This window comes from Arachis ipaensis, chromosome B03, assembly GCF_000816755.2.
Source record: "Arachis ipaensis cultivar K30076 chromosome B03, Araip1.1, whole genome shotgun sequence".
Classification (NCBI taxonomy): Eukaryota; Viridiplantae; Streptophyta; class Magnoliopsida; order Fabales; family Fabaceae; genus Arachis; species Arachis ipaensis.
The window spans coordinates 125079822-125103390 of NC_029787.2; the positions used below are offsets into that span (position 1 = coordinate 125079822).

A 23569-nucleotide genomic window follows, 5' to 3' on the forward strand; every position below is an offset into this window, starting at 1 on the left:
TTGTTCGATATATAACACGCCAAGATTAGACTTGAGAGTTGAGACGTCGACTTACTTAAAGTTGTGGAAGTCACCAAAAAAAAAAAATGTGGTTAACTTAGGAGGGAAGGATATGGCATGAATTTTCCTAGTTCTTTCCTTTCCCTGTAAAATAATATTATCCTAATAAAATAAAATTTTCACGCGTGATAATGTTCATATCTAATAAAAAAAATTGAATATTAATTTAGTGATTATAACTCAATCCAACTATATCTATAAATTAGAATTTAAATACAATAATAAATATGGTTTATTTTCAGTTAGAGAAAATTTTGTTGATAATAATTTACTCAGAAATAAACTAAAGTGATTATCGAAAGATCAAACAAATATCTCAACCTTTCTGCTGAGGATTACACTCTATAAATATCAAACTCTAGCTATGTAAAAGGGACGCTACTTACTCTGAATAACATTATACTCATTTTCAACTCTCACTAACTTGAGCGTCAGAGTATCTTTACAGGTGTCCGTTTGCCACCGTTTCTCTTGAAACCGACGTATACCTCTCCCACATCAGGCAAATGAGAGCCCAATCCCTAAACAGGACGAGCTATACCTCAAGTCCGATTTACTACATAGGAACATTTGGTGCCTACTGTGGAATCGAGTTTACTTAATCTCACTATCATCTTTTCTGTCCAATTACCTACCCTATTTTGCAGGTTTTAATCAATAGCAGAAAAGCAAAACAATCCACGTCCTCAACTCTCTACTATAGCCTAACCATTAGTGATTAAGGAATCATTGAAAGTATAAATTTAAAGATTAACCGAACTTGTGAATCAAAACGAACAAGGTGATGAGAAAGAGTAGAGAAATTTTGGTAACGATCACAGCAGTGATAACCATACTTTGGAAATAACGACCGTGCTTTAGTTTTAATCGACGAATTCAAAACATGTGTTTGCAATCCTCTGTACAAAAAGAAAAATTCGAAATTACCTCATAAAACAATCGAAAGATGAATGACCGCAACAGATCAAATCGATAAAGTATTATACCACGGTAACATAATGCGTACGCATAACCTAACTTGCTTATATAATTCTTTTACTTTAATTTTCAATACGACATGACCTCTTGTAAAGTATACACTACTCTATATACTTGAACCGCTTCACTTTTATATATTTTACCATTTCATATACTAACCTTGGACACACTATATTTTTTCATAAATTGTCAGTCTATGTTTCATTTCTGATAGACCTTCTTTAAGTATATCTGGTATTATTGTTTCTACTATATACTTTCGCGTAAAATTTTGTATACAAGATAATACAATCATGCCGACCAGAAGAAAGTCAAGCAGTGATGTTGAGTTTGGAAAACTAAATTAAAATTAATATGATGAACAAACATTATTAAAAGTATTTTTAATGATTTATTAAAATATTTTCAATTATTTGTTTGATTTATTTGATTAGTGTGCAGGGAAACAAAATTTAGCATCATAACAAATTATCCAAAAATTAGTGGCTGAACCTTGAAATTAAGGAAGAAAAGACAAGCCTACTCACAAGCCCATGGACCAACCTTGATGAATTAAAAGGAAGAGAACCAAAGTGGTCCAAAGCCTTCAAAAGCCCATACAATGATCACAAAATCAAAGGGTCTCACTTTGCAAAGTTATCATTCTTGATAACGAACTTGAAATTCAATTTGATTTAATTTTTTGGAAAGCTTCCACAAAAAGCTATTCTATCTCCTCTCTCTTGCTTCGGTCAAATCATTCATTCATCCAATAAGAAGAAAGAAGAAATGGAATGCTCTGAGATTAGATTATGGATGATGGCAAAAAGGTTTTTGCCAAATCTAAACAAAGCAAATGGGCTACATGGTGGCTAGTCTCTTCCTCTCTCGGTTAATGCAACACAAAAAGTTTCTTTCCTCTTTAGTGCTTTACCAAGGAATCAAGAAGAAAGTTTCAAGGCCTTAAGTATGGAAGAAGCAACAATGGAGAACGTGGAGCCATCTTGGGTCAGAAGCACATCAATAGTCAAAATCAAAATTTGGGGCCAAAGTCAAGCTCAATGGTTAAGATTGAAGAAGTTTGAAGAAAAAGGATGAGAGAGAAGAGGTGAGCATGCATGCAACAGCTTTGGTCCTCTCTATCCTCTCTGTTGAAGCTGCTGCTACTCTGATGTTGGAGAAGAAAACATTATGAGGGTTGAACTTGTTTCAACCTTGGAAGCTTCACCCTTTCTATACTAAAGGTGAACGGCCAAGGGTTGATGGCAAAAAGAGTAAGTAAAAAGTACAGAGTTTACTCTCATAACTACCCAAGCTGTTAGAGTTCTTCTTCTTCATGTAGTTCTATTAGTATTTTCTTTTTTTCTGTTTGAGTCTCATTGTAAAAGGCAAACATGGTGAGGTTTGTAAGAAAAAGCCAATGAAAAGTAAAAGGTAGTGAGTTAAACAGTGAAAAAATGCCATAAGATGTCTCAGAGATTTTTTGTACATCTTTATGTTTTGTGTCATGATCCTGTGGGGATTTCCTTCCAAGTTGGGTTAGTACTTTGCTGTTGAAAGCTAGATTGAGGTCTAGTCAAATTTAGATTGGGATTAGAATCTGGATTTGTCCCAGATAGGATTGGATAGATCCTAGGGAAGGAATTGGTGTTTGTAATTTGTTAGAGATAGTGAAATTTCGTCACTGTTGTGATGGAGACTGGATGTAGGCTACATTGCACCTTGTAACTGAATCAGGATACATCTGGGTATTCTATCTTCTTCCCTTCTACTTTTCTATTTCTGTTACTCAGGAGACAAAAATGAAAATGTCTCTCAGTTGTTCACGAGACAAAAGTAAAAATATCTCCTAAGTACTTTTGAGAAAGAAAAGGTAATAATCAGCAGAAAAAGTAGCTAAGATTCAACCTTCCCTTCCTTAGTTACTGATAACCATTAAGTGATATAAACAAACTCACCAAAAACAACTATAGCAATAGTACCGCTATGCGGACTATAACTCGAACAATCTGAACCTTCTAATTAACAGAGCTCAACTCCAAAATCAATATATAAGATTGGCCTAAAGGTGCATTTCAACTAAGCTCACAAATCGAAATACGGTAATGTTTTCTTCTTTCATTAATAAAATATATTTACTCTTCTATTTTCAATTTTTTATATTAATCTCATTTATCACTATCTCTAATTGATCTATAAGCCATTCAATATAATCAAATCAAAATCGAACTATACTCCGATTTTCAAATACACAAGATACCAAGTTATTTATGATATTCTATTATCCCTAATAACCGATCATAAAGATCGGATACTCAAGCTCAAGTATAACTCACATACACAAGTGATACTTTGATACAATCATTCAACTTCAAAATCAATCAATCAATTCGAGAATAAATTCGGTTAGCAATTAATCCGAAAATAAATTCAGCTATCAATTCGAGAACAAACTCAGTTATCAATTAGTTTCCGAATAATTATATATGCTCTACTAATCATTATCTTTCTACATTTTATAATCTCCATGAGACCATGACTAATAATCTTCTATTCTATTATTGGTATATCAATTCTTGAAAGCTAATAGAACTCTTATCTAAGAGAAACTACGACAAACCAATATTAATGTTGGCATACAAAAACAAACTGACAGTTATAAGTCGGTATCAATCCAACAAACTGACAACTATAAGTTGGAACCAATCCAAATAAATCGGCAATTATAAGTCCAAAATCACTCTAAACAAACCGACACTTATAAGTCGGAATCATTTCAAACAAATTGCCAATTATAAGTCCGAATCACTCCAAACAAACCAACACCTATAAATCAGAATCATTTCAAACAAATCGGCAGTTATAGGCCAGAATCAATCCAAACAAACCGACACCTATAAGTCGGAACCATTCCATACAAAGCTGACTCTGACAAACAATCAACTTTGAGTTCATCCAAAAGTACACTAATGCAAGCAACACCAAATCTCATTCTTAAGATTATCAAGTTAATCTTGGGGACTAATCTTCATCTCATTATTTAACCATTATTTCTAATCATTCTCAAATTTCTTTTACTTTACTATTCACCTCAAAAACAAACTAAGGTGGTTACCGAAAGATCAAGCAAATATCTCAACCTCTTTACAGAGGATTCCACTCTATAAATACTAAGTCTTAACTATGTAAAAAGGACGCTATTCATTATGAGTAACATTATACTCATCTTCTACTCTTATTAATTTGAGCGTTAAAGTGCTTTTGCAGGTGTCCGTTGCCACCATTTCTCTTGAAGCTTACGTATACCTCTCCCACTTCATCAGGCGAACGAGAGCCCAATTCCTAAACAAAACGAACTATACCTCAAGTCTGGCTTAGTACGCAAGAACAGATATAAAATCATTATTTTTTAAATGCTAATTTTTCAATTTAAAATATTAATTACACTTTTTCATAATATATACGTGATTATTGTTAATTAATTATGTACATAAGATTTGTGCTAAAAATATATTTTCTTTATTAGATGTACTAATAACATTTTAAGTTAATATTTTATATGAAATATTAACTAAATACTAATATTTGATTATGAGTATCATCATTGTATATGACTACCCACAATTTTTCACTTACTGTCCAATTAGAAACTAGAACTAAATGTAATAAGAAGATTTACTCTCTTTATCGTGCATTGGAATTGACTTTGAAAGTTTAAATTATGTTTGGAGATCAAAATAATGCAAATATAAGTTGTAAACTTGGGGTATAACTGAGACAAAGAATTCATCTTGCTTTAATTCAATGTCAAAAATTCGAAACTTACTTCACACATGAAAAAACTAAAAATTTTGGATCAGTGTTATCTCATCTCTCGAAATGCCTTAATTACATAGCTAGTAGATACATTATTGTAATTTTAAAACTTTTTTCCAGTATATAAAAATAATTATATATACACAATAATAAAAAATGAAAACTTAGGAAACTTTTTATATATTTTTCTCTGACTTTATAATTTTTTTTCTTACACTACACCGTGTTTGTTTGGATTACAGTTTGTAAACGAGAGTTTGCATAGAATTAATTTTGCAAACTTGATTTTGATGTAAAGTAAGTTTGTATTAACGTGATTTATGTTTGGCAATCTTTATGTCAAAATGGATTATAGTAAAATAATTGTTGTTTGGATTATACTACTCAAAATCACTTTTAGATAAAAAATTACTAAAAGAGACATCAACTAAAATAATTTTAAATATTATTCAATTATTTTACTTTAGATATTTGAATAAATTTTTTTAATTCATTTTATAATAATGTTAATAATTTATTTACTAAATTAAAGTAACATATAAAAATTGACAATATAAGACTTATGATATGAAAAATATTTATAATATAAATAAAAAATACAATAAAAAACATAAAACTCAAAATACGAAAGAAAGAACTAAAAATAATTAAGAAAAATAAAATCTTTACTTTGGCAGTGATAAAAATAAATCTAGAAAAAAAATTTGTAATCAATAACATACAGAGAAGAACATATAGAGAGTGTGAAATTATGTGGTTATATGCATCCTTTTTATAGAAGAAATGAAGAGTACAATTGGTAGATATGAAATAAATTTTTTATCTAATTTTTACAACGGTAATTAACTTTCCCAACGTGAACGCAGAAGCTTGAATTTTTAGGGGTTCTAAAATATTGCTAAACATGACAATGAGATATTCAAGACGCTCAAACGGACTTTTTTATTCTCAAATGTGAACCCCAAATACACCCATAGTTATTGGACTTGGACTGACAATCAATCTAATCGAGATACTAAATGATTGAGCCAATAATTTAACCGATGAGTTACTAAAAAACTGTATATTTTCTTTTTGGTCTGAACAAACCGTGTATTGAGTATTGACCGAATGACCTATTCAGTTCTTTGCAATTATGTTTTTGGTCAATTTTCCTGGTTTGAAAATTTGAAATTCCCATCATAAACTTACAAGCACAGCAGCCTAACAAATCAATATGTGTTTACGGCCTTACAAAAAGGCGCCTAACAATCAAGCCCAGCCCAATTATCTCTTAGCTTACTGTATTTCATATGCTTAATATAATTGTTTTTTAGTTAAAATAATTTGATCTCTTCCAAGCTAAGTAAACCAGATATACCATAAGTCTTTTACAGTTTTACTTAGATTTTACTTCTACTAGTGTAATAATCCATGCAAAAGGAAAATTAAATATTAGATAATGTTGAACGCACTTATTAAAATTTTCATCTGTTTATCAATCCTGCAACAATCATTTAAAATTATTTAGATTTTATGGAACTTGTTTTGTTATACATTAAAAAGGGTTAATTTTTATGAAGAAGAAGCAGAAAACAAAGGGTTAGCTTTTTTGTTGAAAAATGAAATAATTACACCTTTTAAAAAAAAATTAAAAATTGATTGGGTATCTATAACAATTGAGTTGTCCTCTTAGGATCAAAAGTTGTAAAAAAGACACTGGTAGAAGAGTCTCTTATTTAATTTCAGAATAATGCAACTGAGGCTATTCTAAAACAAAAGGAGCAACAAACACATCATTCAAAAAGAGATCATAATGAAAAGTATTAAATGTGTATCTAATTATAATATATAAGTAAATATACATTTTCTATCTTTTTTGGTCCATAAGCCTGTGTATATTTATCCCAGTAGAAGCTAAGTGGATTATGACTAAATAGATTTGACTTATGGTGAATCATCTTTAAATAGAGAATTGCAATGTAAGAAATTCAATTCTAATATTACTATTTAAAAAATGGTCTAATTTTATCATTAAGAACGATCCAACTCAAATATCATGTCAACCATATTCCCTCTTTTTATATCATTTTTTCTCATATAACATATAGGTATGCTGTTCCAGTGTTCCTCGCTTTAATTTATTTTCACTAGGCGTTGTTCATTGTTTATTGACCCAAATCCCAGTACTATCTTCATATTTATTCCCTGCATGATAAAAACTGATTTTTAAATTTTATAACCAGTTAATAACTAATTTATTATATAAAATTTATTTAGTTAATTAACTAAAATTAAATTTTTAGTTAACTAAAAAATAAGTTTAATTTTTAGATTAATCAAACCATATACACTCCTACATAGAATACAATCTGCACCAATGATTAGATTGGAAAACAAATCCATGTAATAAACAATGACCTCAATTCCTTTCTCTACCGTATAAAGCAATGAAAAGGAAGCCAATGCGTAAAGAACACAAGGAGAATATCTTTAGTTGTCTCTTTAATTTATTAAATAAAGTTCCCATCTTCCCCTCCTCCAATATCATTTTCTAAACCAACTTAATAATAGAAAATATATATATATATATACATTATTTTATACTAAGTCCTTCCATTTAACATATAAACCTTATACATAACCTATTGTAGTAGGTTTTCTACAATTGCATGATTGCTTGAAGAGTTCATCCAAATCCAAAATAAACCTTGTGATGCACTCAAAGAACAATAAAACCTTGCAAAACGATTAATATCTCCAAACCTTTCAAACCCAATTCATCGTAGCTCTTTCTTCTTTCTTTTCTCTAATCCTACTACTAAACATGTCTCTTCAAGCTCAACCACAACAACCTGCACAGGTTTACCCAGCAAATAGTGTCACAAATAACCAACCTTCATCACACCAATCAAATGGGTCTTTTGGGACGGTTTTCATTGTGCTTGCAATAATACTTGTAATTTCTGTGGTGGCTTGTGTTCTTGGAAGGCTATGCAACAAACGCTACAACAATCGACACAGCCACAATCCAAGACATAGTAGTCATCATGTGAAGCCGAATCGGCAGCAGATCCATAACATCCATCCAAGAGAAGTAGAAGAAGAAGAAGAAGAAGACATTGAATATGGTGTTGAGAAAAGGATGCCACCAACACTTGCAAGGCCTAATGGTAATAATGGACATCATCATGTTGGAGGCACAGGACCCCATCATCATCAACCACCTCCTAATGGTGGTAACATCATGAAAGGCTTTGAAATTAAACATGCCCATCATGAAGGAGATCTTAGAGAAGTTGCATGATATAATATGGTTTCTCTTCTAATAAGATTATATTAATTGTGTTCATAGTTCACACTATTTATAGCCATATATCTTGTGCTGATGACCATTAATTCTTATACTATATATTACATATCCCTTGTCCTGCTCTTTTCTTTAATTTTATTTACTTTGATTTTTCAGCCTCTGGTTGAAATTTTCAACTGCTTAATGAAAATGTAATATTTTCACATCTTTCACTCCTTATATTTACATTTACTAAAGTGTAATATTATATTGTATTCAGACTTTTCTTGCATAATCTCACATGTAATGATGTAAATATTGGTTATATACATAAGATGTATGTCATTTAATTTTCCTTTACTAGTTCAGAAATAGTAGCTTACTTTTAAATTTGTTTTATTTTTTTCTAAAAAAGAAACAAGGTTAATTAGTTTGATTCACAGAAAAGGCCAGGGTTTGATATCATGGTATTTAAACATGGATCAATAAAGTGTGTAATCAAGTTCATCACTTGGCTTATTAATACTTTCATATAACTGAGATCCCTAATATCTTAAAATATGTTCGAAAACACTCATCAAGTTAATTGAGACATGTCTCAGAAGGTTTAATTTATTTATAATTTCATTGATATATACTTTGATTCCCTTGCTAGGTTAGGCTAGGCATCTATCTGTGTTATGCTAACCATGCATGCACATGAACATTCAGGCTTCTTTATTAGCATTTGAAACTTTTATTCTGTGTTTCTAAAACAGTGCAATAGTGACAGAGTTCGTTAGAGTTACAAAATCATGTATATAACTTTATATAGTACACATTTCATTATTGGCAAGGACATGCTATCAGTGCAATTATTTAGGACAGGAGAATATATGTACGGATTTACCCTTGACCCAGGTCATATTCAACAGGAAAAATGATCAGAAAATAATAACAAGAATCAAACCAAGATATGCATGGTCTCTGTTTTGTGATTTGTTTGTGGCGGTTAGTTGATGTTAATATTCAATGTGAATGAAAATAACACAAGTAGGATTATTGAGTAAAATTTATCATTAGGACAAAAAAGCAAAATGATACAACATATGACCCCACAGAAAGTTAGTTACAACATTGCACTGCTTAAGGGCTAAGGACAAATATCCAACCCCACAAAAATAGATGAAATAAACAAACAAGTAATTTTGTCTCCAAAATACAAACATAATAATAAACATGTTCTTTATTTTTGTGTTTCTTATAAAAAAGAATTGTCTAATAAAATATGAATTTTGTAATTCTTAAGTTTTGAGGGACCACTTTTCTGAAATTTTGTGAGATTTGAGGGTTTCAATTGTGCAGTTGTGGGTTGCTCTCACTGCAACTTCTGGAAACTTTGTACCCACTTGCCATGACATGTCAGTCAAAAACAACTTCTTTCTTTTTCTGTGCTCCGATTTTCTTGCAGGTGCATGATTCACACTATATATATACATATCAGAGATATATTTGTACTGAATAGAATGATACACTTGTCCCACCCAATTATTTGGTCTGGAAAATTGTCGTGCACACCATGTGCTTGTGAATTTGTGAAACCGTTAAAACTTGTATCTGCTTACTATATATATAATAATAAGTGGCACAAAGACTGCATTATATTCATAGGAAGAAAGAAACAATGAGTGATTCTACAGTTTTAGAGTGGCTTAGGCCCTTTGTTGAGGCCAAAGCTTGGGACTTTGTGGTTGTTTGGAAATATGGGGATGACCCTACTAGGTTGTGGTTCTGCTATTGTTTGTATATTTGTCATTCATTTTGTGCAATCGAGTTTAGTTTTTTGAGGTATTTATAATATTCTGATTATGCTTTTTTTTTTTTTCCCTCTGGGTTGTGTTGTGCAGCTTCATTGAGTGGCTGGGTTGTTGCTGTAGTGGGAGCTGTGGTGAAAGCATTGAGAATGCAAAGAAGCTCAAAGATGAAGAAATGGATGAAAAACAGAACGACATGGATTCTTCTTCCATTTGCAAGGATGCACATTTTCAGCATCCAATTAGAACCAAGGCTTGTAAGGCTCTTTCTCAGCTTCCTTTTGCAATGTCTCTCTATTCTGGGTACCTATCTCTCTCTCTCTCTCATTCTCTCATTGTTGCACTCTTTTGCTTTCTCAATTTTCAATGGAAAAGAAACACTAATGAAAGTAAAATTATGTGACAACTCATAATAGTGTCCATGGAGAGGTTGCAATATCGCAGCAACCAAAATGGCTTACTCATGGAGAGGTAATGTTATGACACCCTACTGGTCTGAAACTAATTTGAAACAAGCCAATATATTATAATTTATAGGTTTGTTATCCAAGTGAAATTTTTTATAATTTGATAGGAAATTGGAACACAAGTTTTGATCCCTGTTGTTGGTGGTCTTGTTGAGCTCTTCACGACAAAGCTTGTAAGAAATAGAACTCTTTAATATCGTTGACATCGCCTTCGATTGAAAATTTCTGTTACTTAGAAAGTAGTCATCTTTTTTCAGGTTCCAAAAGACAATAACATCTTAGAGTTCATAAGAGCACATTGCTATGTTTCATTGAAGCAAGAAGCTATATGTGCACAGCACCACACCGATGTGAACTTCAGTGAAAATCTGTCATCAGAAGAACAATACACACAGAGCTCGCCACAACTTGCGTCAACTTTAACTGATGGTGTCCATCTTCTTGCAGCAAATTGGTGCAAATCGGATCCTTACATTGAAGAACCTTCCAGTGGATCTAATCCTTCAAGCGAATACACATCATTTGATTCGAAATTTGTCTGCTTGACTCACCATGAATATCTGGGTGAGTCGGTTAAATTATCACCTACCTGCAAAACCGAAAGGCCTAAGTACAATGAAACTTCAGGGAAGCAGCAAGGAACTTTGAGTTCCTATTGTGGCAATGGCAAAAGAAATAAAACAAAATCGGTCAGGGTGCCTCCGAAGGAAGGTTACCATGCTAAAAATCTTGCCACAGAGAGGAGAAGAAGAAACAAGATTAAAAATGGCCTTTTCACTTTAAGGTCTCTAGTCCCAAAGATAACCAAGGTCGATCTAACAATTTAGCTCTAATACATGCATATCATAGTTTTCATTCTTGATTTTTCTTAGTATCTTGAATTTGTTATCAATCGGGGCTATGATTAACAAAGGAAAAAGTAATTCAATTCTTGTCAGTGGAGAGAGCGGAGCCGGTAAAACTGAAACTACAAGAATGCTTATGTGTTACCTTGCTTATTTAGGAGGAAGGGTTGCCACCAAAGGAAGAACAGTTGAACAGCAAGTTATTGAAGTACGATGCAAATAAACCACTCGTTTTTTCTTTTTCTTTTTTATATTTTAATTTTGACTCATTTGGGGTTTTTGAATAAACTGGACTAAGTGCAGTCAAATCCAATTTTAGAAGCCTTTGTAAATGCTAAAACTGTGAGGAACAACAATTCGAGTCCGTTTGGTAAATTCGTTGAGATCCAATTTGATAAGAATGGAAGAATCTCAGGAGCAGCCATTAGAACATATCTTCTAGAAAGATCTAGGGTTTGTCAAGTAAATGATCCTGAACGTAATTACCACTACTTCTATCTTCTCTGTGCTGCACTGCAGAAGGTAACTTGCACCGCACTTAATCTACTTATAGTTGCTATGATTTGCTTAATTATGTAAACTCGTTGCAATTTCTTCTGCTAACAGGAAGTTGAGAAATACAAATTAGGACATCTAAAACATTTCATCACCTTAATCAGTCAAAATGTTTTGAACTAGCTAATATAAGCGATGCTCGCAAGTATGTTGCCACTAGAAGAGCACTGGACATCGTTGGAATAAGCTAAAAGGATCAGGTATCTATAATGTATCTCTTTTTGGAAAGAATGAATTTGGCTTCTTGACAGAACAATTTGAATCATTATCATTGCGTCTTTGCCAGGAAGCAATTTTCAGAGTAGTTGCTGCTATTCTTCATCTTGGTAACATTGCGTTTACCAAAGGAAAGGAAGTTGATTCATCTTTTCCAAAAGATGATAAAACCAAATTCCACCTGAAAACCACTGCTGAGCTTCTCATGTAAGATTAAGTTATTAATCCTATGTCAACTTGATTCTCAATTACTTTTAAGATGATTTTAGTTATACTGCATTTTTCACTTGATCAGGTGTGATCTTGCTGGTTTGGAAGATGCATTAGTGAAGTGTGTGATGATCACCAGAGATGGCTTGGCCAAAACAATATATTCTAGACTCTTTGACTGGTAATTAAGAAAAAAAATATAATCAAATTCTAGCTATTCAAAACCTGCTCCACTAATGTGTTTAATTTGTTAATAGGTTGGTAGACAAGATTAACAATTCGATCGGACAAGACGCAACTTCTAAATGTTTGATTGGAGTCCTTGATATCTATGGCTTTGGAAGCTTTAAAACCAACAGGTAATATGTAATTTTAGAAGTGCATCCACTAGACTTCATTAATGGAAGATATTGAAATCACCCTATGCTTGTTTTCAATTCTTTGTAACTCATTTTCAGCCTATCATGCTCTGCAGCTTTGAGCAGTTTTGCATTAGTTTCTTTGTAACTCATTTTCAGCCTATCTATGGCTTACTCATGAAGAGGTAATATTTTTGGCTTAGATTATGACACCCTACTGGTCTGAAACTAATTTGAAACAAGCTAATACAAAACCGAAAACCGAAAGGCCTAAGTACAATGAAACTTCAGGGAAGCAGCAAGGAACTTTGAGTTCCTATTGTGGCAATGGCAAAAGAAAAAATCGGTCATGGATAGAGCATCAATTCTAGCAGATGCAATTGACTACATTAAGGAACTGCATGGACAAGTAGAAGATCTAAAAGATGAGGTCAGGAATTTGGAAGTAGAAGACTGTGAGAAGAACACACTGCAATCAATTATGCCAAGTAAAGAACAAGGAGAAAACAGAACTCTCCTTACTGAGCTCAATCAAAGAAGTTCTAATTCCACTAAACAGATAGAGATGAAGGTACAAAGAGTTGGTATTTCTTTGGTACTTGTTTATTCATCATAGACCTATTATGACGTTTTTAACATGTTCACCAGATGCAAACAGAAGTGAATCATATAAGCAGGACAGAGTACTTGCTTAAGGTATGCTGGGAGCAGAAGCCAGGTGGGTTTTCAAGGTTGATGGAAGCTATAAATTCATTTGGATTTCAGGTGGAAACTGCCAATATGACCACAATTGACGGAAAGGCTCAGATCATTCTAACAGTTGAGGTAAATATGTAATATTATTACAATAGCATACTGCATTACTTTGCTAAATATTTGATGCACTCTAAAGAAATCATGAACTGATTTGCTGTTATTAGCTTAGTATGCCAACACCAAACACTTCATCACATTCCACTTTGGCTATGTGAATTATCCATGGTATCCACTTACCCTTTTCCAATAAAAGAGGGAAAAAATCTTGAAAATATTTCATTAATGGAAAATAATTGTAACCTGTATGAAAGTATTCATTCTTCTATTCAGCCCACCTACTTTTAGTTTAGTTGATATTATTACTCATTTTGATACAAACAAGATTTGTTCCACAGGCAGCCAAGGAGGGAATTCACCCAACTAAGCTGAAGGATTTTTTGACAGAGCAAACAGGTTGATGGCAGAAAACAGTAGCCAAAAGGTTTAGGAAAGTAGCGGTGATCTTGTGAAATCCAGAAAGTAATAGCTTAACGCTAGGAAATTCCAGTTACAAGTTAGAAATACAGAACTAGAATTACATGGTTTCAGTAAAGGTGTCATCCCAAATTGAAGGGTCACAAATTAGCTAACAACTTGGTTATGGCTAGGTTTTCTCCCAAGTGGTCTACAAAGATCAAAGGATGTCATAATTCATATCCTAAACTACATCCGTACTTAAAACATGATCGCTACATGTAAATAAACAAAGAACAAATGTAGACAATCATCTTACTATCGAAACTAATTTTTATTTTCGATCATCGTATCATTGTTTAACAACCTGGATCAAGAAAAAAATATTTCTAGATTATAATGTTAAAAAGTAACCTTAACAATCTGATCCTTTTACAAGCTTTCAACACCCCCAATGGAGGGGAAAAAGAAGAGGAAGAGGAGAAGAAGAAAAAAACAAAAAAAAAAAAACAAAATTTAGTGAAAGAAAGAAGAATTAAGTGATGGTTTTATACGTGATTAGGTAGAGGTTATAGTTTTAAGTCCTTATGAAACCAGACGTTTATAACTCCTCTTTAAGATGATGCAATCTCAACACATGATGGAATTTTGGTTAAATTAGTTGGCCTTTAGTAAGCTCGGTTGTGCCTATGCTGATATGCTCATTAATCACTTCTGCGGTGCTATATGCATGTTCCCTCAACCCCTACGAAGAACTTCTACTATGCTTGGTGAGTGCTATGGATTCTAAGTCGCTGCTAGAACTACTTGTCCCGGATCCATTTTGGGATCCACAAGTTGACATTTCTCTTGAGAGACTGCTTTCTTTACTGTACTTATCGGAATCAGAGTCACCACCATAGCTGCCGTTGGCCATTCTCCTGAACATCCTAATGTCTTTATCATACTGGTTAGAATCATAGTTGGTACTGTGACCATATTTCACCCCATTAGATAGATCAGATATTTCAGCTCCACTATCTAAGGCTCTTACAACCTGTTATAAACCAAGTGTAAGATGATTAGTAAATGGTTTTAAATGAATAAGATTGCAATGTTTGAAATGACCATTTTCATTACTAAAGAAAACAAGCATGGATATTTAATGAACCACTTGAAATCTGTTCTATTTAAACGTCACCTGAACCATTCGAGGCCGTTTAGGAGCAGAGTGGCGAACACAAGCCGCAGCCGCCTCAATCATCCTGAGCATTTCAGCCTCCGCAAATTGATTTTGAAGTCTTGGATCTACTAGCACACTATAGTCATGTGTCTCCATTGCATGGAGGAGATGCGGACGAGCCTATGGAGAGAGCAAGAACAACATTAGTAGTGAATGTTGACTAGTATCATGCAGAAAGAATGACCTGAGTCATCAATTGAACGTGTTTGACATGTCATATGATGGGCATGATTACAATAATTTGGAACAAACTTTTAAAACTGAGTAACTTTATGCAGAAACTTGATGTTTATCTTATACTGTTGTCCCTAGTTATCAAGATGGTAGTTAAAGAAAAAAAGAAGAAAATTCAAGTTGACAATTCATACCCATTCAACCAAACTCTCATCTCCTAAAGGCTGAGAGTCATCAACTGGTTTCCTTCCTGTTAGAAGCTCAAGGAGGACAACCCCAAATGAGAAAACATCTGATCTATCAGTTAATTTCCCACTTGTTGCATACTCTGGAGCCATGTACCTGCAAATTGAAGCTACAGCGTATTAGGCTTGGAGTTTATTTAAAGCATTAGCGGAAGTTAGTTTTTTGGCCAATGTATCTATCATTAATTGAAGAGTGTTTTCAAAACTTAGGCCAAGGTGCATTACGAAAGTTGCAATCTCCATTGTTTATATACATTGAAATCTTTTTGTTCATGGGCAACCTACCCAAAGGTTCCCATAACCCTAGTTGATACATGACTTTTGGTAGTGTCAGTTAGCCTTGCAAGTCCAAAATCTGCAACCTGTGTTAAAATCAACTGTGAATTAGAATTTAGACTTTGCTTCTAGATAGATTATAGGTTATAGTTTTATTAAAAAATGAAAAATAAATAAAAACAAAACTGCAGACCTGAGCCTCGAAAGTATCATCCAAAAGTATGTTTGCTGATTTAATATCTCTGTGAATAATCTTTTGGCTGCCTAGAGATATAGTGGGTTAGGGCCAGTAGTATTAGTAAATTTCATCAAACTTCTAGGGATAAGTCAGAGAAACAGAAATTTATGAAGGTAAAAGGCAAATCAAACTGCCATTCTTGCACCTAATAACACATACACATGATGGAATGAGTTTGAACTAAACCAAATTAAACCTCTATGATCCAACCAAAAAAAAACTAAAACCTGCTGCTCAGATTTTCTACACATGATGCAAACTAATAGCGTCAGTCTTAACTATAAGAATCTATAATTAAAAAACAAAATACAAAGATATACATACATTCCTCATGCAGATATGCCAAACCCTTTGCAGCACCAATAGCGATCTTGCACCTCTTGTCCCATGTCAACACTGGCATTCCACTTCCTGCAACATTTCACATATGACAAGCAAATCACACAAGAGGAGAAATCAATGAGCTCATTAACTATGTCCAAGAAAAAATCAAGTGAAACTCACGTTACCATGCAAGTGATGATGGAGTGTCCCATTAGGAACATACTCATAGACGAGCAATCTTTGATCCTCACATATGCAATAACCAACTAAAGATACCAAATGCCTGTGATGGACACGGCTGATGATCTCCACTTCTGCCCTGAATTCCCTTTCCCCCTGGCCGCTGCCAACCTTTAGCTTCTTAACCGCAACCACCTTTCCGTCCGGCAGTGTCCCTTTGTAAACATGCCCAAACCCTCCTTCACCTATGACGTTTTCATCAGAGAACGAATTGGTTACCTGCAAGATGTCTTCATAGCTAAAGGCTACTGGAGCATTCACCTGTTGCCCTATGTCTGAAGGTGCTAAAAGTCTGCTTCCAGGATTTCTTGCACTTCCATGGTTGCTTCTATTGGGAGACAATATTGGTCCATTTCCAACGCCAGCCTTCTGTCCATAGTAAATTCTATCAACACCTGATTCCCAACACCATTAGACATGGGAAATCAGATGCCCAAGGCAATAATTAATTAAGTAACCACTAATATCAAAGAAAAAATTAAAATGGGCATGCATGAACTTGTTTTTTTTCTTCAAAATGAGCAAGTTAAAATAGAATACCTGGTCTAACGTGAAAGTGAAGATTATGGCGAGGTATACCATAGACATCTCCTCTTGATTTCTTCTTCCTGAACATGAAGAAAGTTACAGCCACCAAGGCCAAGAAGAAAACCGCAGCAAGGGTATAGCCGGCAAATTTTCCCATATCAGTATTGCCTGTGGCTTTACCAAAGCTCCGTGGTGAATCCGTGGCAAGGTCTGCCTTCGGTTGCGAGTTAGCGGAGGCGGGTCGGACGGGGCTTGGCGATGACTCATTGGGAGTAGACGGAGGAGGAGGTGGAGAAGGAGAATAAGGAGGAGGAGGAGAAGGTGGTGCTGTATATGGTGGAGGAGGAGGAGGAGGAGTAGAAGCCACTTCGCTTTGTATCTGTGCCAGTGGTGGTGGAAACGACGGCGGTGGAGGCGACACTTCTGGTGGTGGTGGTGGTGGAGGCGACACTTCTGGTGGTGGCGGTGACGGCGGCGGCAATGCCTCTGGCGGTGGTGGTGAGCGCTCCGGTGGAGTCAAATCTTCATACGGCGGTGGAGGATTCCGGGACGATGGCGACGAGCGAGTACCCTCCTTCGCCGGAGAAGTCGGTGAGGAATCGGAAGCATCAGAAATTGGTGGCGGCGGCGGTTTAACTTTACGCTGATTCTTGTTTTGGCGGTTGCTGCCGTTAGAATCGGATGAAGATGAAGAAGAAGAAGAGGAAGTGTCCTTATTATCATCATTGTCTTGACGACGAGTAGAAGACGGAGAAGAAGAATCAGAAGAATCAGAATCAGAAGAAGAAGAATCGGTGTCTCTCTTCTTTTTCTGAGCCATGAATATTATGATGATGAAGATGATTCTCAGAATAATGGCCTAAACATCTCCTTTTCCCCAGTCGGGGAATGGAAATTCAAGAGAGGTTTAGGCCAAAAAAAAATAAAAGAATAAAAAATAAAAGATAGAGTTAGTTGTTTATGTTTGAAGTGCGCAAGTTCTACAAACGGAATTGCCAGCTGGGTGCCAAAAGAGATGAGGTGGATACTTTTCATAGATTCTTGGGTAAGAGAAGAAGCCAGATGTAGTTTCCCATTATTCCATTTCCAATAAGGTTGTTACCTTCAATATCGCCTTACCATGCAAACAACGCGCCTTCCAACTTAACTATAACAACCACCGCTACGCTTCTCTCTCCTTTCATACCATACACTCACTTTCAAGCTCCCTCCTTACCCGTTACTCTACGTAACTCAAAAACCAAAATTCAAATAACCTCAACATGTTACAACAACTATTCATGTGCTACACTAATTTAGGTATGTTCTAAAATACTAGACATGGTATAGTGGAAAAGTGATTTACCATAATATATTAGTATGTTACTTATCATGTGTTATAAATTCAAATCTCATTTACCTACGAGTGTGCTTCAACTCCCTAATAATTGGAATTGATTTGATAATGTTATTGCACTAATTAAAGAATGAGATTGATGAGAAGAGTTATAAATCCATGTTCTTAAAAGTTCATTTTGAAAAATATTTCATGACAAAAAAAATAATCTACTGTTGCGGTGGTTCCTTTCAATTCTTTTGCTTGAATTATAGTTAGGAAGAATACTAAGAGACCAACAATTTTTGTATTTTGTAATTATTAATTAGTCATCAATAATCTTTTTAATGATAGGAGATCACCCACTTTTTTTTTATGATTTAGTCTTGGTCACAAAACACAAAAATTGCTGCCCTGACTTTTTCTTATAATTAGTGTGTGCCTGAACCGCCGAACCAATAATCACAACGTAATTAATTTATTTAAATCACACATTAACTTTATAAGTTGGAGTATATCTAGCAAATTAGCAATCAATTACCACATATATTCAATAGTACTAATTTTTTTGTCCCCTGTACAACCAATCTAATAGGTATTGTGAGGCTGCTTTGCAGAACTTGTCTGTACGAAACAACACTGAAAAGTTGGGCTCATTAATTTAAATATGGAGAATATTTTGGTGAATTAGGAGAAAATGGAGGAACTGGGTGTATTACACAGGGATGGACGTGTCAGATGAAATGCACAACACGCAGGGGGCGTGGTGCATACAACACGTGGTAGGCGTGGAAGCTAGGTGGCATGCTGTGGTTGGGCCACCTAGGCAGCACGCGGGGGGCGTGCTTAGTCAGCACGCAGGGGGCGTGCTGACTTGGCCGAGCTTGGTTGGACAGCAGCTGAACCACGTGGGGGGCGTGCTGCGTCAGCACGCTGGGGGCGTGCTGACGTGGCGAAAGGTGATTGGTCCAAGTGTGCACCACGTGGGGGGCGTGTTAAGTGCACAGCTCTATATAAGGTAGAGCTCGAGAGTGTTTTCCATACCGAGTGAGTGAGATTTGAGTGTGTTGTGAGGATTCTTTGATGCTGTTGTTGGTGTAATGGAGGACACCGCAAATTTGGTGGTGTATCGTAATGGAGAAATAATTCGTAATACTCATGAGGGAGTGAGGTTTGTGTCACAAAATCCGTTTTCGTTTGTGGTTCCATGCACGATGACGTTAATGGAGCTGCAGAACGGCCTATGTCAAAGCATGGAGAATGGTATGTTAATGAGAGTGAGCAGAATTCTGTACCGGAATCCGGTTGTTGTTTTTGGTGGTCTAATACAGTTTGATACCATTCCGATCACGGATGAAGCGAGTATGCAGAATATGTTTCAAATTCACCGGCAGACTTATACGAGACACCCGCAGATTGAGTTGTACGTTGAGTTTGAAGCTGTAGAGGCAGCAGCGGTCCAAAATGATATAGATGTAAATGATGATATAGCTGCGGTGTTCGAAGGAATGAATAGTGACAGCGAAGAGGACTTCGAAGCCACTTATGAAGCCGGCGATGAAGATGAGGATGGTGATGTGGGAGCTGAGGCAGCAGTGGAGAATGTAGTGGTTCATCCCTCGAGCAGTCAACCGATGGGCGTTCCACCTTTTATGTGTGAGTTGGATCTCGACGCCATGCATGCCCCCGAGTTTCCGGAATATGCAAACAGAGGTACGTGTTGACTAAATAAGAAGTTTTTGTTACTTTATACCTTGGACTATGCAATAAACGATGATTTCGGCTTTCTGTAGGTATTGCTGATCCTGAGGACGGAGAGTTCCGAATTGGAATGGAATACAGCTCTAGAAAGTCGGTCGTTGCAGCAATTAGAAGTTTCACTATATCTAGAGGAGTTGACTATGATGTGTATGAGTCTGAGCCACAGACGTTCTATGCAAAATGCAAGATGTACGGGCGTGGATGTGACTGGCTTATCCGAGCCAGCTTGATACGAAGAAAAGGTTGCTGGGAGATACGCAGATACAACGGTAGGCACACGTGCACCATCGGAACGATTTCACAGGATCATTCCAAGTTGGACTCAGATACAGTTGCTGAGGCTATAAGGCCGTTGGTCGAGACGGACCCGTCCATCAAGGTGAAATCTATAATTGCGGAAGTCCAGTCAAGGTTCAACTATACCATAAGTTATCGAAAGGCTTGGTTGGCAAAGCAGAAGTCTGTTGCCAACGTTTTTGGTGATTGGGAGGAATCTTACCAAGCATTGCCGTGGTGGCTCTCGGTCATGGTGCAGAAGATTCCTGGTTCAGTTGTCCAAATAGAAACACGTCCACTCTACAACGGGAATGAGGAGGCACAAGGTGTAAAAATACTTCATCGTGTATTTTGGAGTTTCAATCCATGCATTAGGGCATTCAGGCATTGCAAGCCCCTGGTTCAGGTTGACGGCACACACCTATACGGAAAATACAAAGGTACACTTCTAGTCGCTGTTGCACAAGATGGGAACCAGAACATTGTGCCTATCGCCTTTGCCTTGGTGGAAGGTGAGACAGCTGATGCGTGGCACTTCTTCCTCAGGAATCTGCGACAGTATGTTGTTAGAAAAGACGGTGTGGGTATGATCTCAGACCGGCATGAGTCAATACGGGCAGCAGTTAATCGTTCTGGTGGTGACTGGCAACCTCCAAGAGCATGGTGGATGTTTTGTATAAGACACATCGGCAGTAACTTCTTAAGGGCATTCAAAGTCCCTCACTTGCAGAAGCTTGTTGTCAATATAGGGTATTCAAGAACGGTGGAGGAGTATAATATCAACTATAAGAGGTTGGAAGAGCGAGGCGAGGCATATGCCAGGTGGTGCGATGCCATCGGACTCAGACATTGGGTATTGGCATTCGACGAGGGACATCGATGGGGCCATATGACAACGAACCTTGTCGAGTGTATTAACTCCGTGTTGAAGGGTGCCCGTAATCTACCTGTGTTGGCGCTGGTCCGAGCAACATATTACAGGTTAAATGAACTCTTTACGCGGAAGAGTGCCGAGACTCACGAACGGAAGCGTGCTGGATTTACGTACTCCGCATTTGCGCAACAGCGGATAGAAGCAAGTATGCAGCAGGCTGGGAATATAGTTGTGCACCGCTTTGATAGACGAAATGAGGTGTTTGAGGTGCGCGAAATGACTACTGGAAAGGTGTTAGTTGTTGATCTAGCGCGACGGACGTGTGACTGTGGGCACTTTCAGGTCGAACGAATACCATGTCGCCATGTTATTGCTTGCTGTGCTAACCAGCGGCTCGATTGGCAGTTGTATGTGCATGATGTTTACAAGATGACGGAAGTTCGTAAGGTATATAGGTTTGAGTTCACACCATTAGGAGATCCCGAGACATGGCCTCCTTATGAGGGACCCACATTGGTCGCTAATCCCGCACAGAGGCGAACGTCTAAAGGCAGGCCCAAACTGACCCGATACCTGAATGAAATGGACTCACGTGACATGCGTGGTCCTCGGATATGCCGTCTCTGTGGTGCTCAGGGTCATAGTCGGAGTAGGTGTCCGCAGCGTGCTGGACCGAGTGCTTCGACGTACCACGCCCCCTGCGTGGTGACTCACCACGCCCCCGGCGTTCTGCCACATCAGCCACCACGCCCTACGCGTGCTGCCACCTGCCTCTCTCGTTCACCCACCACGCCCCCGGCGTGCTGCCAACTGGCTCTCCTGCTCAGCCACCACGCCCCCGGCGTGCTGCCAACTGGCTATCCTGCTCAGCCACCACGCCCCCGGCGTGCTGCCAAATGGCTCTTCCGCTCAGCCACCACGCCCCCGGCGTGTTGTTGGTGAGCTCCATCCTCCGGTAATTCCCCTCCTTGGCCAATATCCGGCCAATTCACCAACCCTGCATCCATACAGAAAATAATTTCCGGAAAAGTTGAATTATATTTAAATTATAAATAATATTATACATTTAAATCTTTTTATTAACTAAATCTAACTAAATTGGTCTAACGCTAATGAGTTATAATTCAAATGGTATAGTCTTCTCATACTCAATTAAGAGGTTGTGGGTTCGAGTCTCTTATCTTTAGTATAAAAAAAAAACTAAATTGATCTAACATAATAAAAATCAATTATAATTAATATTATTTCAAATCTTATTATTTAACTTAGTTAGATTTAATTTGTGTAAAAAGGCTTAAATGTGTAACATTACTCTTAAATTATTTAAGTATGTTGAATTGGCAATCCCGACAGTCCTGCCTCCACTCTTGAATTCCAGCCACCTTTTACTGCCGTGTTCTGCAGGGAGATACCATCTTTTATTACAAACGCATGTTTCTTCAATTCAATGACAGATTTATAAGTTTACAGGGTTATTTGGACCATACATAATTACTGAACTTTTATTTATTAATGTGCATGTTAGTAGTTTTTCAAATTTTTTTAAAATATGCAATGCAATTTGAACTTTTTTGTTTTTTTTATGTGCTATATGTTTACCTAAAATAAATGCATTATAATACTGGTATACTACTCTTCCAACTTTATTTGGTTAGTTTTCAAAATTTTTCCTTGGATATTATATATATTCTAAAAATTTAATTAATGTTATGTCCTTTTTAAACCCTAAAACTAACAGCTAAGTCAATAAGTATTGATTCCCTCTTGTTCCACAAAAGAAAACCATGCAAGCCCTTCCACTTCTCCCTCTGCCTCACACCTTCCCTGAATTCACCGAACTCTCTTCTGTCTCCGGAAACTTGGATCCCAATTTCACTCTCACCAACTTCTGTCGCGATCTCAGCTTCAGACTCAAAATCGATGACAGCGATGAAAAACTCCATCAACAAAAACCGCAAGAGGAAGACAAACACCAACAGCAACAGGAATTTACTTTTCCGTGTGCTCATCCTCCTCAAGGATCGCTCCTTGCCGCCGACGAAATCTTCCATAACGGAATGATCCGAACAATTTCCCCTGTTTCCTACCAATCCAAGCTCTTCTCCGCCGCCGACGGCCACGGTGGCCAAGAGTTGCCGCTCCTTCCACCGCCGACGAAGATCTTCGTGCCACAGAAGTGCGACGATCTTCCCTGGCACGGCGATTTGTATCGTGAAACGACGACGTTGGAGAGATGGCAGACGAAGTGCAATTCCACGGGATTCTCGAAGCTCTATCGGTACCGGCGGGACGTTAAACATAGGAGGAATAGCGAAGGAAGAGGCGCGTTTGTTTTCCT

At 36.5% G+C, this 23569-nt stretch overlaps 5 protein-coding genes across 7 annotated transcripts in view; 4 read left to right on the forward strand and 1 right to left on the reverse strand.

The window, feature by feature from the left end:
* LOC107631319 lies at nt 7472-8376 on the forward strand. Its single transcript, XM_016334730.2, has one exon. The coding sequence runs from the start codon at nt 7640-7642 to the stop codon at nt 8117-8119; it is 480 nt and encodes a 159-aa protein (XP_016190216.1). The 5' UTR covers nt 7472-7639; the 3' UTR covers nt 8120-8376.
* On the forward strand, nt 8172-14273 carry LOC107631318 (transcription factor bHLH90). 3 transcript variants are annotated; one of them, XM_021119641.1, is made up of 8 exons: nt 8172-8316; nt 9991-10200; nt 10314-10368; nt 10472-10537; nt 10622-11173; nt 12899-13120; nt 13198-13374; nt 13701-14273. In XM_021119641.1, the coding sequence occupies exons 1-8, from the start codon at nt 8201-8203 to the stop codon at nt 13761-13763; spliced, it is 1461 nt and encodes a 486-aa protein (XP_020975300.1). In that variant the 5' UTR covers nt 8172-8200; the 3' UTR covers nt 13764-14273. The 3 variants fall into 3 exon arrangements, with proteins under 3 accessions (XP_020975300.1, XP_016190215.1, XP_020975301.1); XM_016334729.2 differs by lacking the exon at nt 8172-8316 and adding an exon at nt 8481-9865; XM_021119642.1 differs by lacking the exon at nt 8172-8316 and adding an exon at nt 8481-9554.
* Nucleotides 14339-18200, reverse strand: LOC107631317 (proline-rich receptor-like protein kinase PERK8). The gene is made up of 8 exons (XM_016334728.2): nt 17018-18200; nt 16423-16872; nt 16238-16324; nt 15869-15939; nt 15685-15761; nt 15349-15496; nt 14939-15100; nt 14339-14794 (listed from the first exon to the last, which is right to left on the reverse strand). The coding sequence occupies exons 1-8, from the start codon at nt 17823-17825 to the stop codon at nt 14504-14506; spliced, it is 2094 nt and encodes a 697-aa protein (XP_016190214.1). The 5' UTR covers nt 17826-18200; the 3' UTR covers nt 14339-14503.
* Nucleotides 19421-22173, forward strand: LOC107633781. Its single transcript, XM_016337381.1, has 2 exons — nt 19421-20033; nt 20114-22173. Exons 1-2 carry the CDS (start codon nt 19421-19423, stop codon nt 22171-22173), a joined length of 2673 nt encoding a protein of 890 aa, XP_016192867.1.
* Nucleotides 22993-23569, forward strand: part of LOC107633780 — a 1375-nt gene continuing 798 nt past the window's right edge. Inside the window, exon 1 of the mRNA XM_021117614.1 lies at nt 22993-23568. Coding sequence (XP_020973273.1) covers nt 23016-23568 — 553 coding nt within the window. The 5' untranslated portion in view covers nt 22993-23015. The remainder of the gene's footprint in view (nt 23569) is intronic.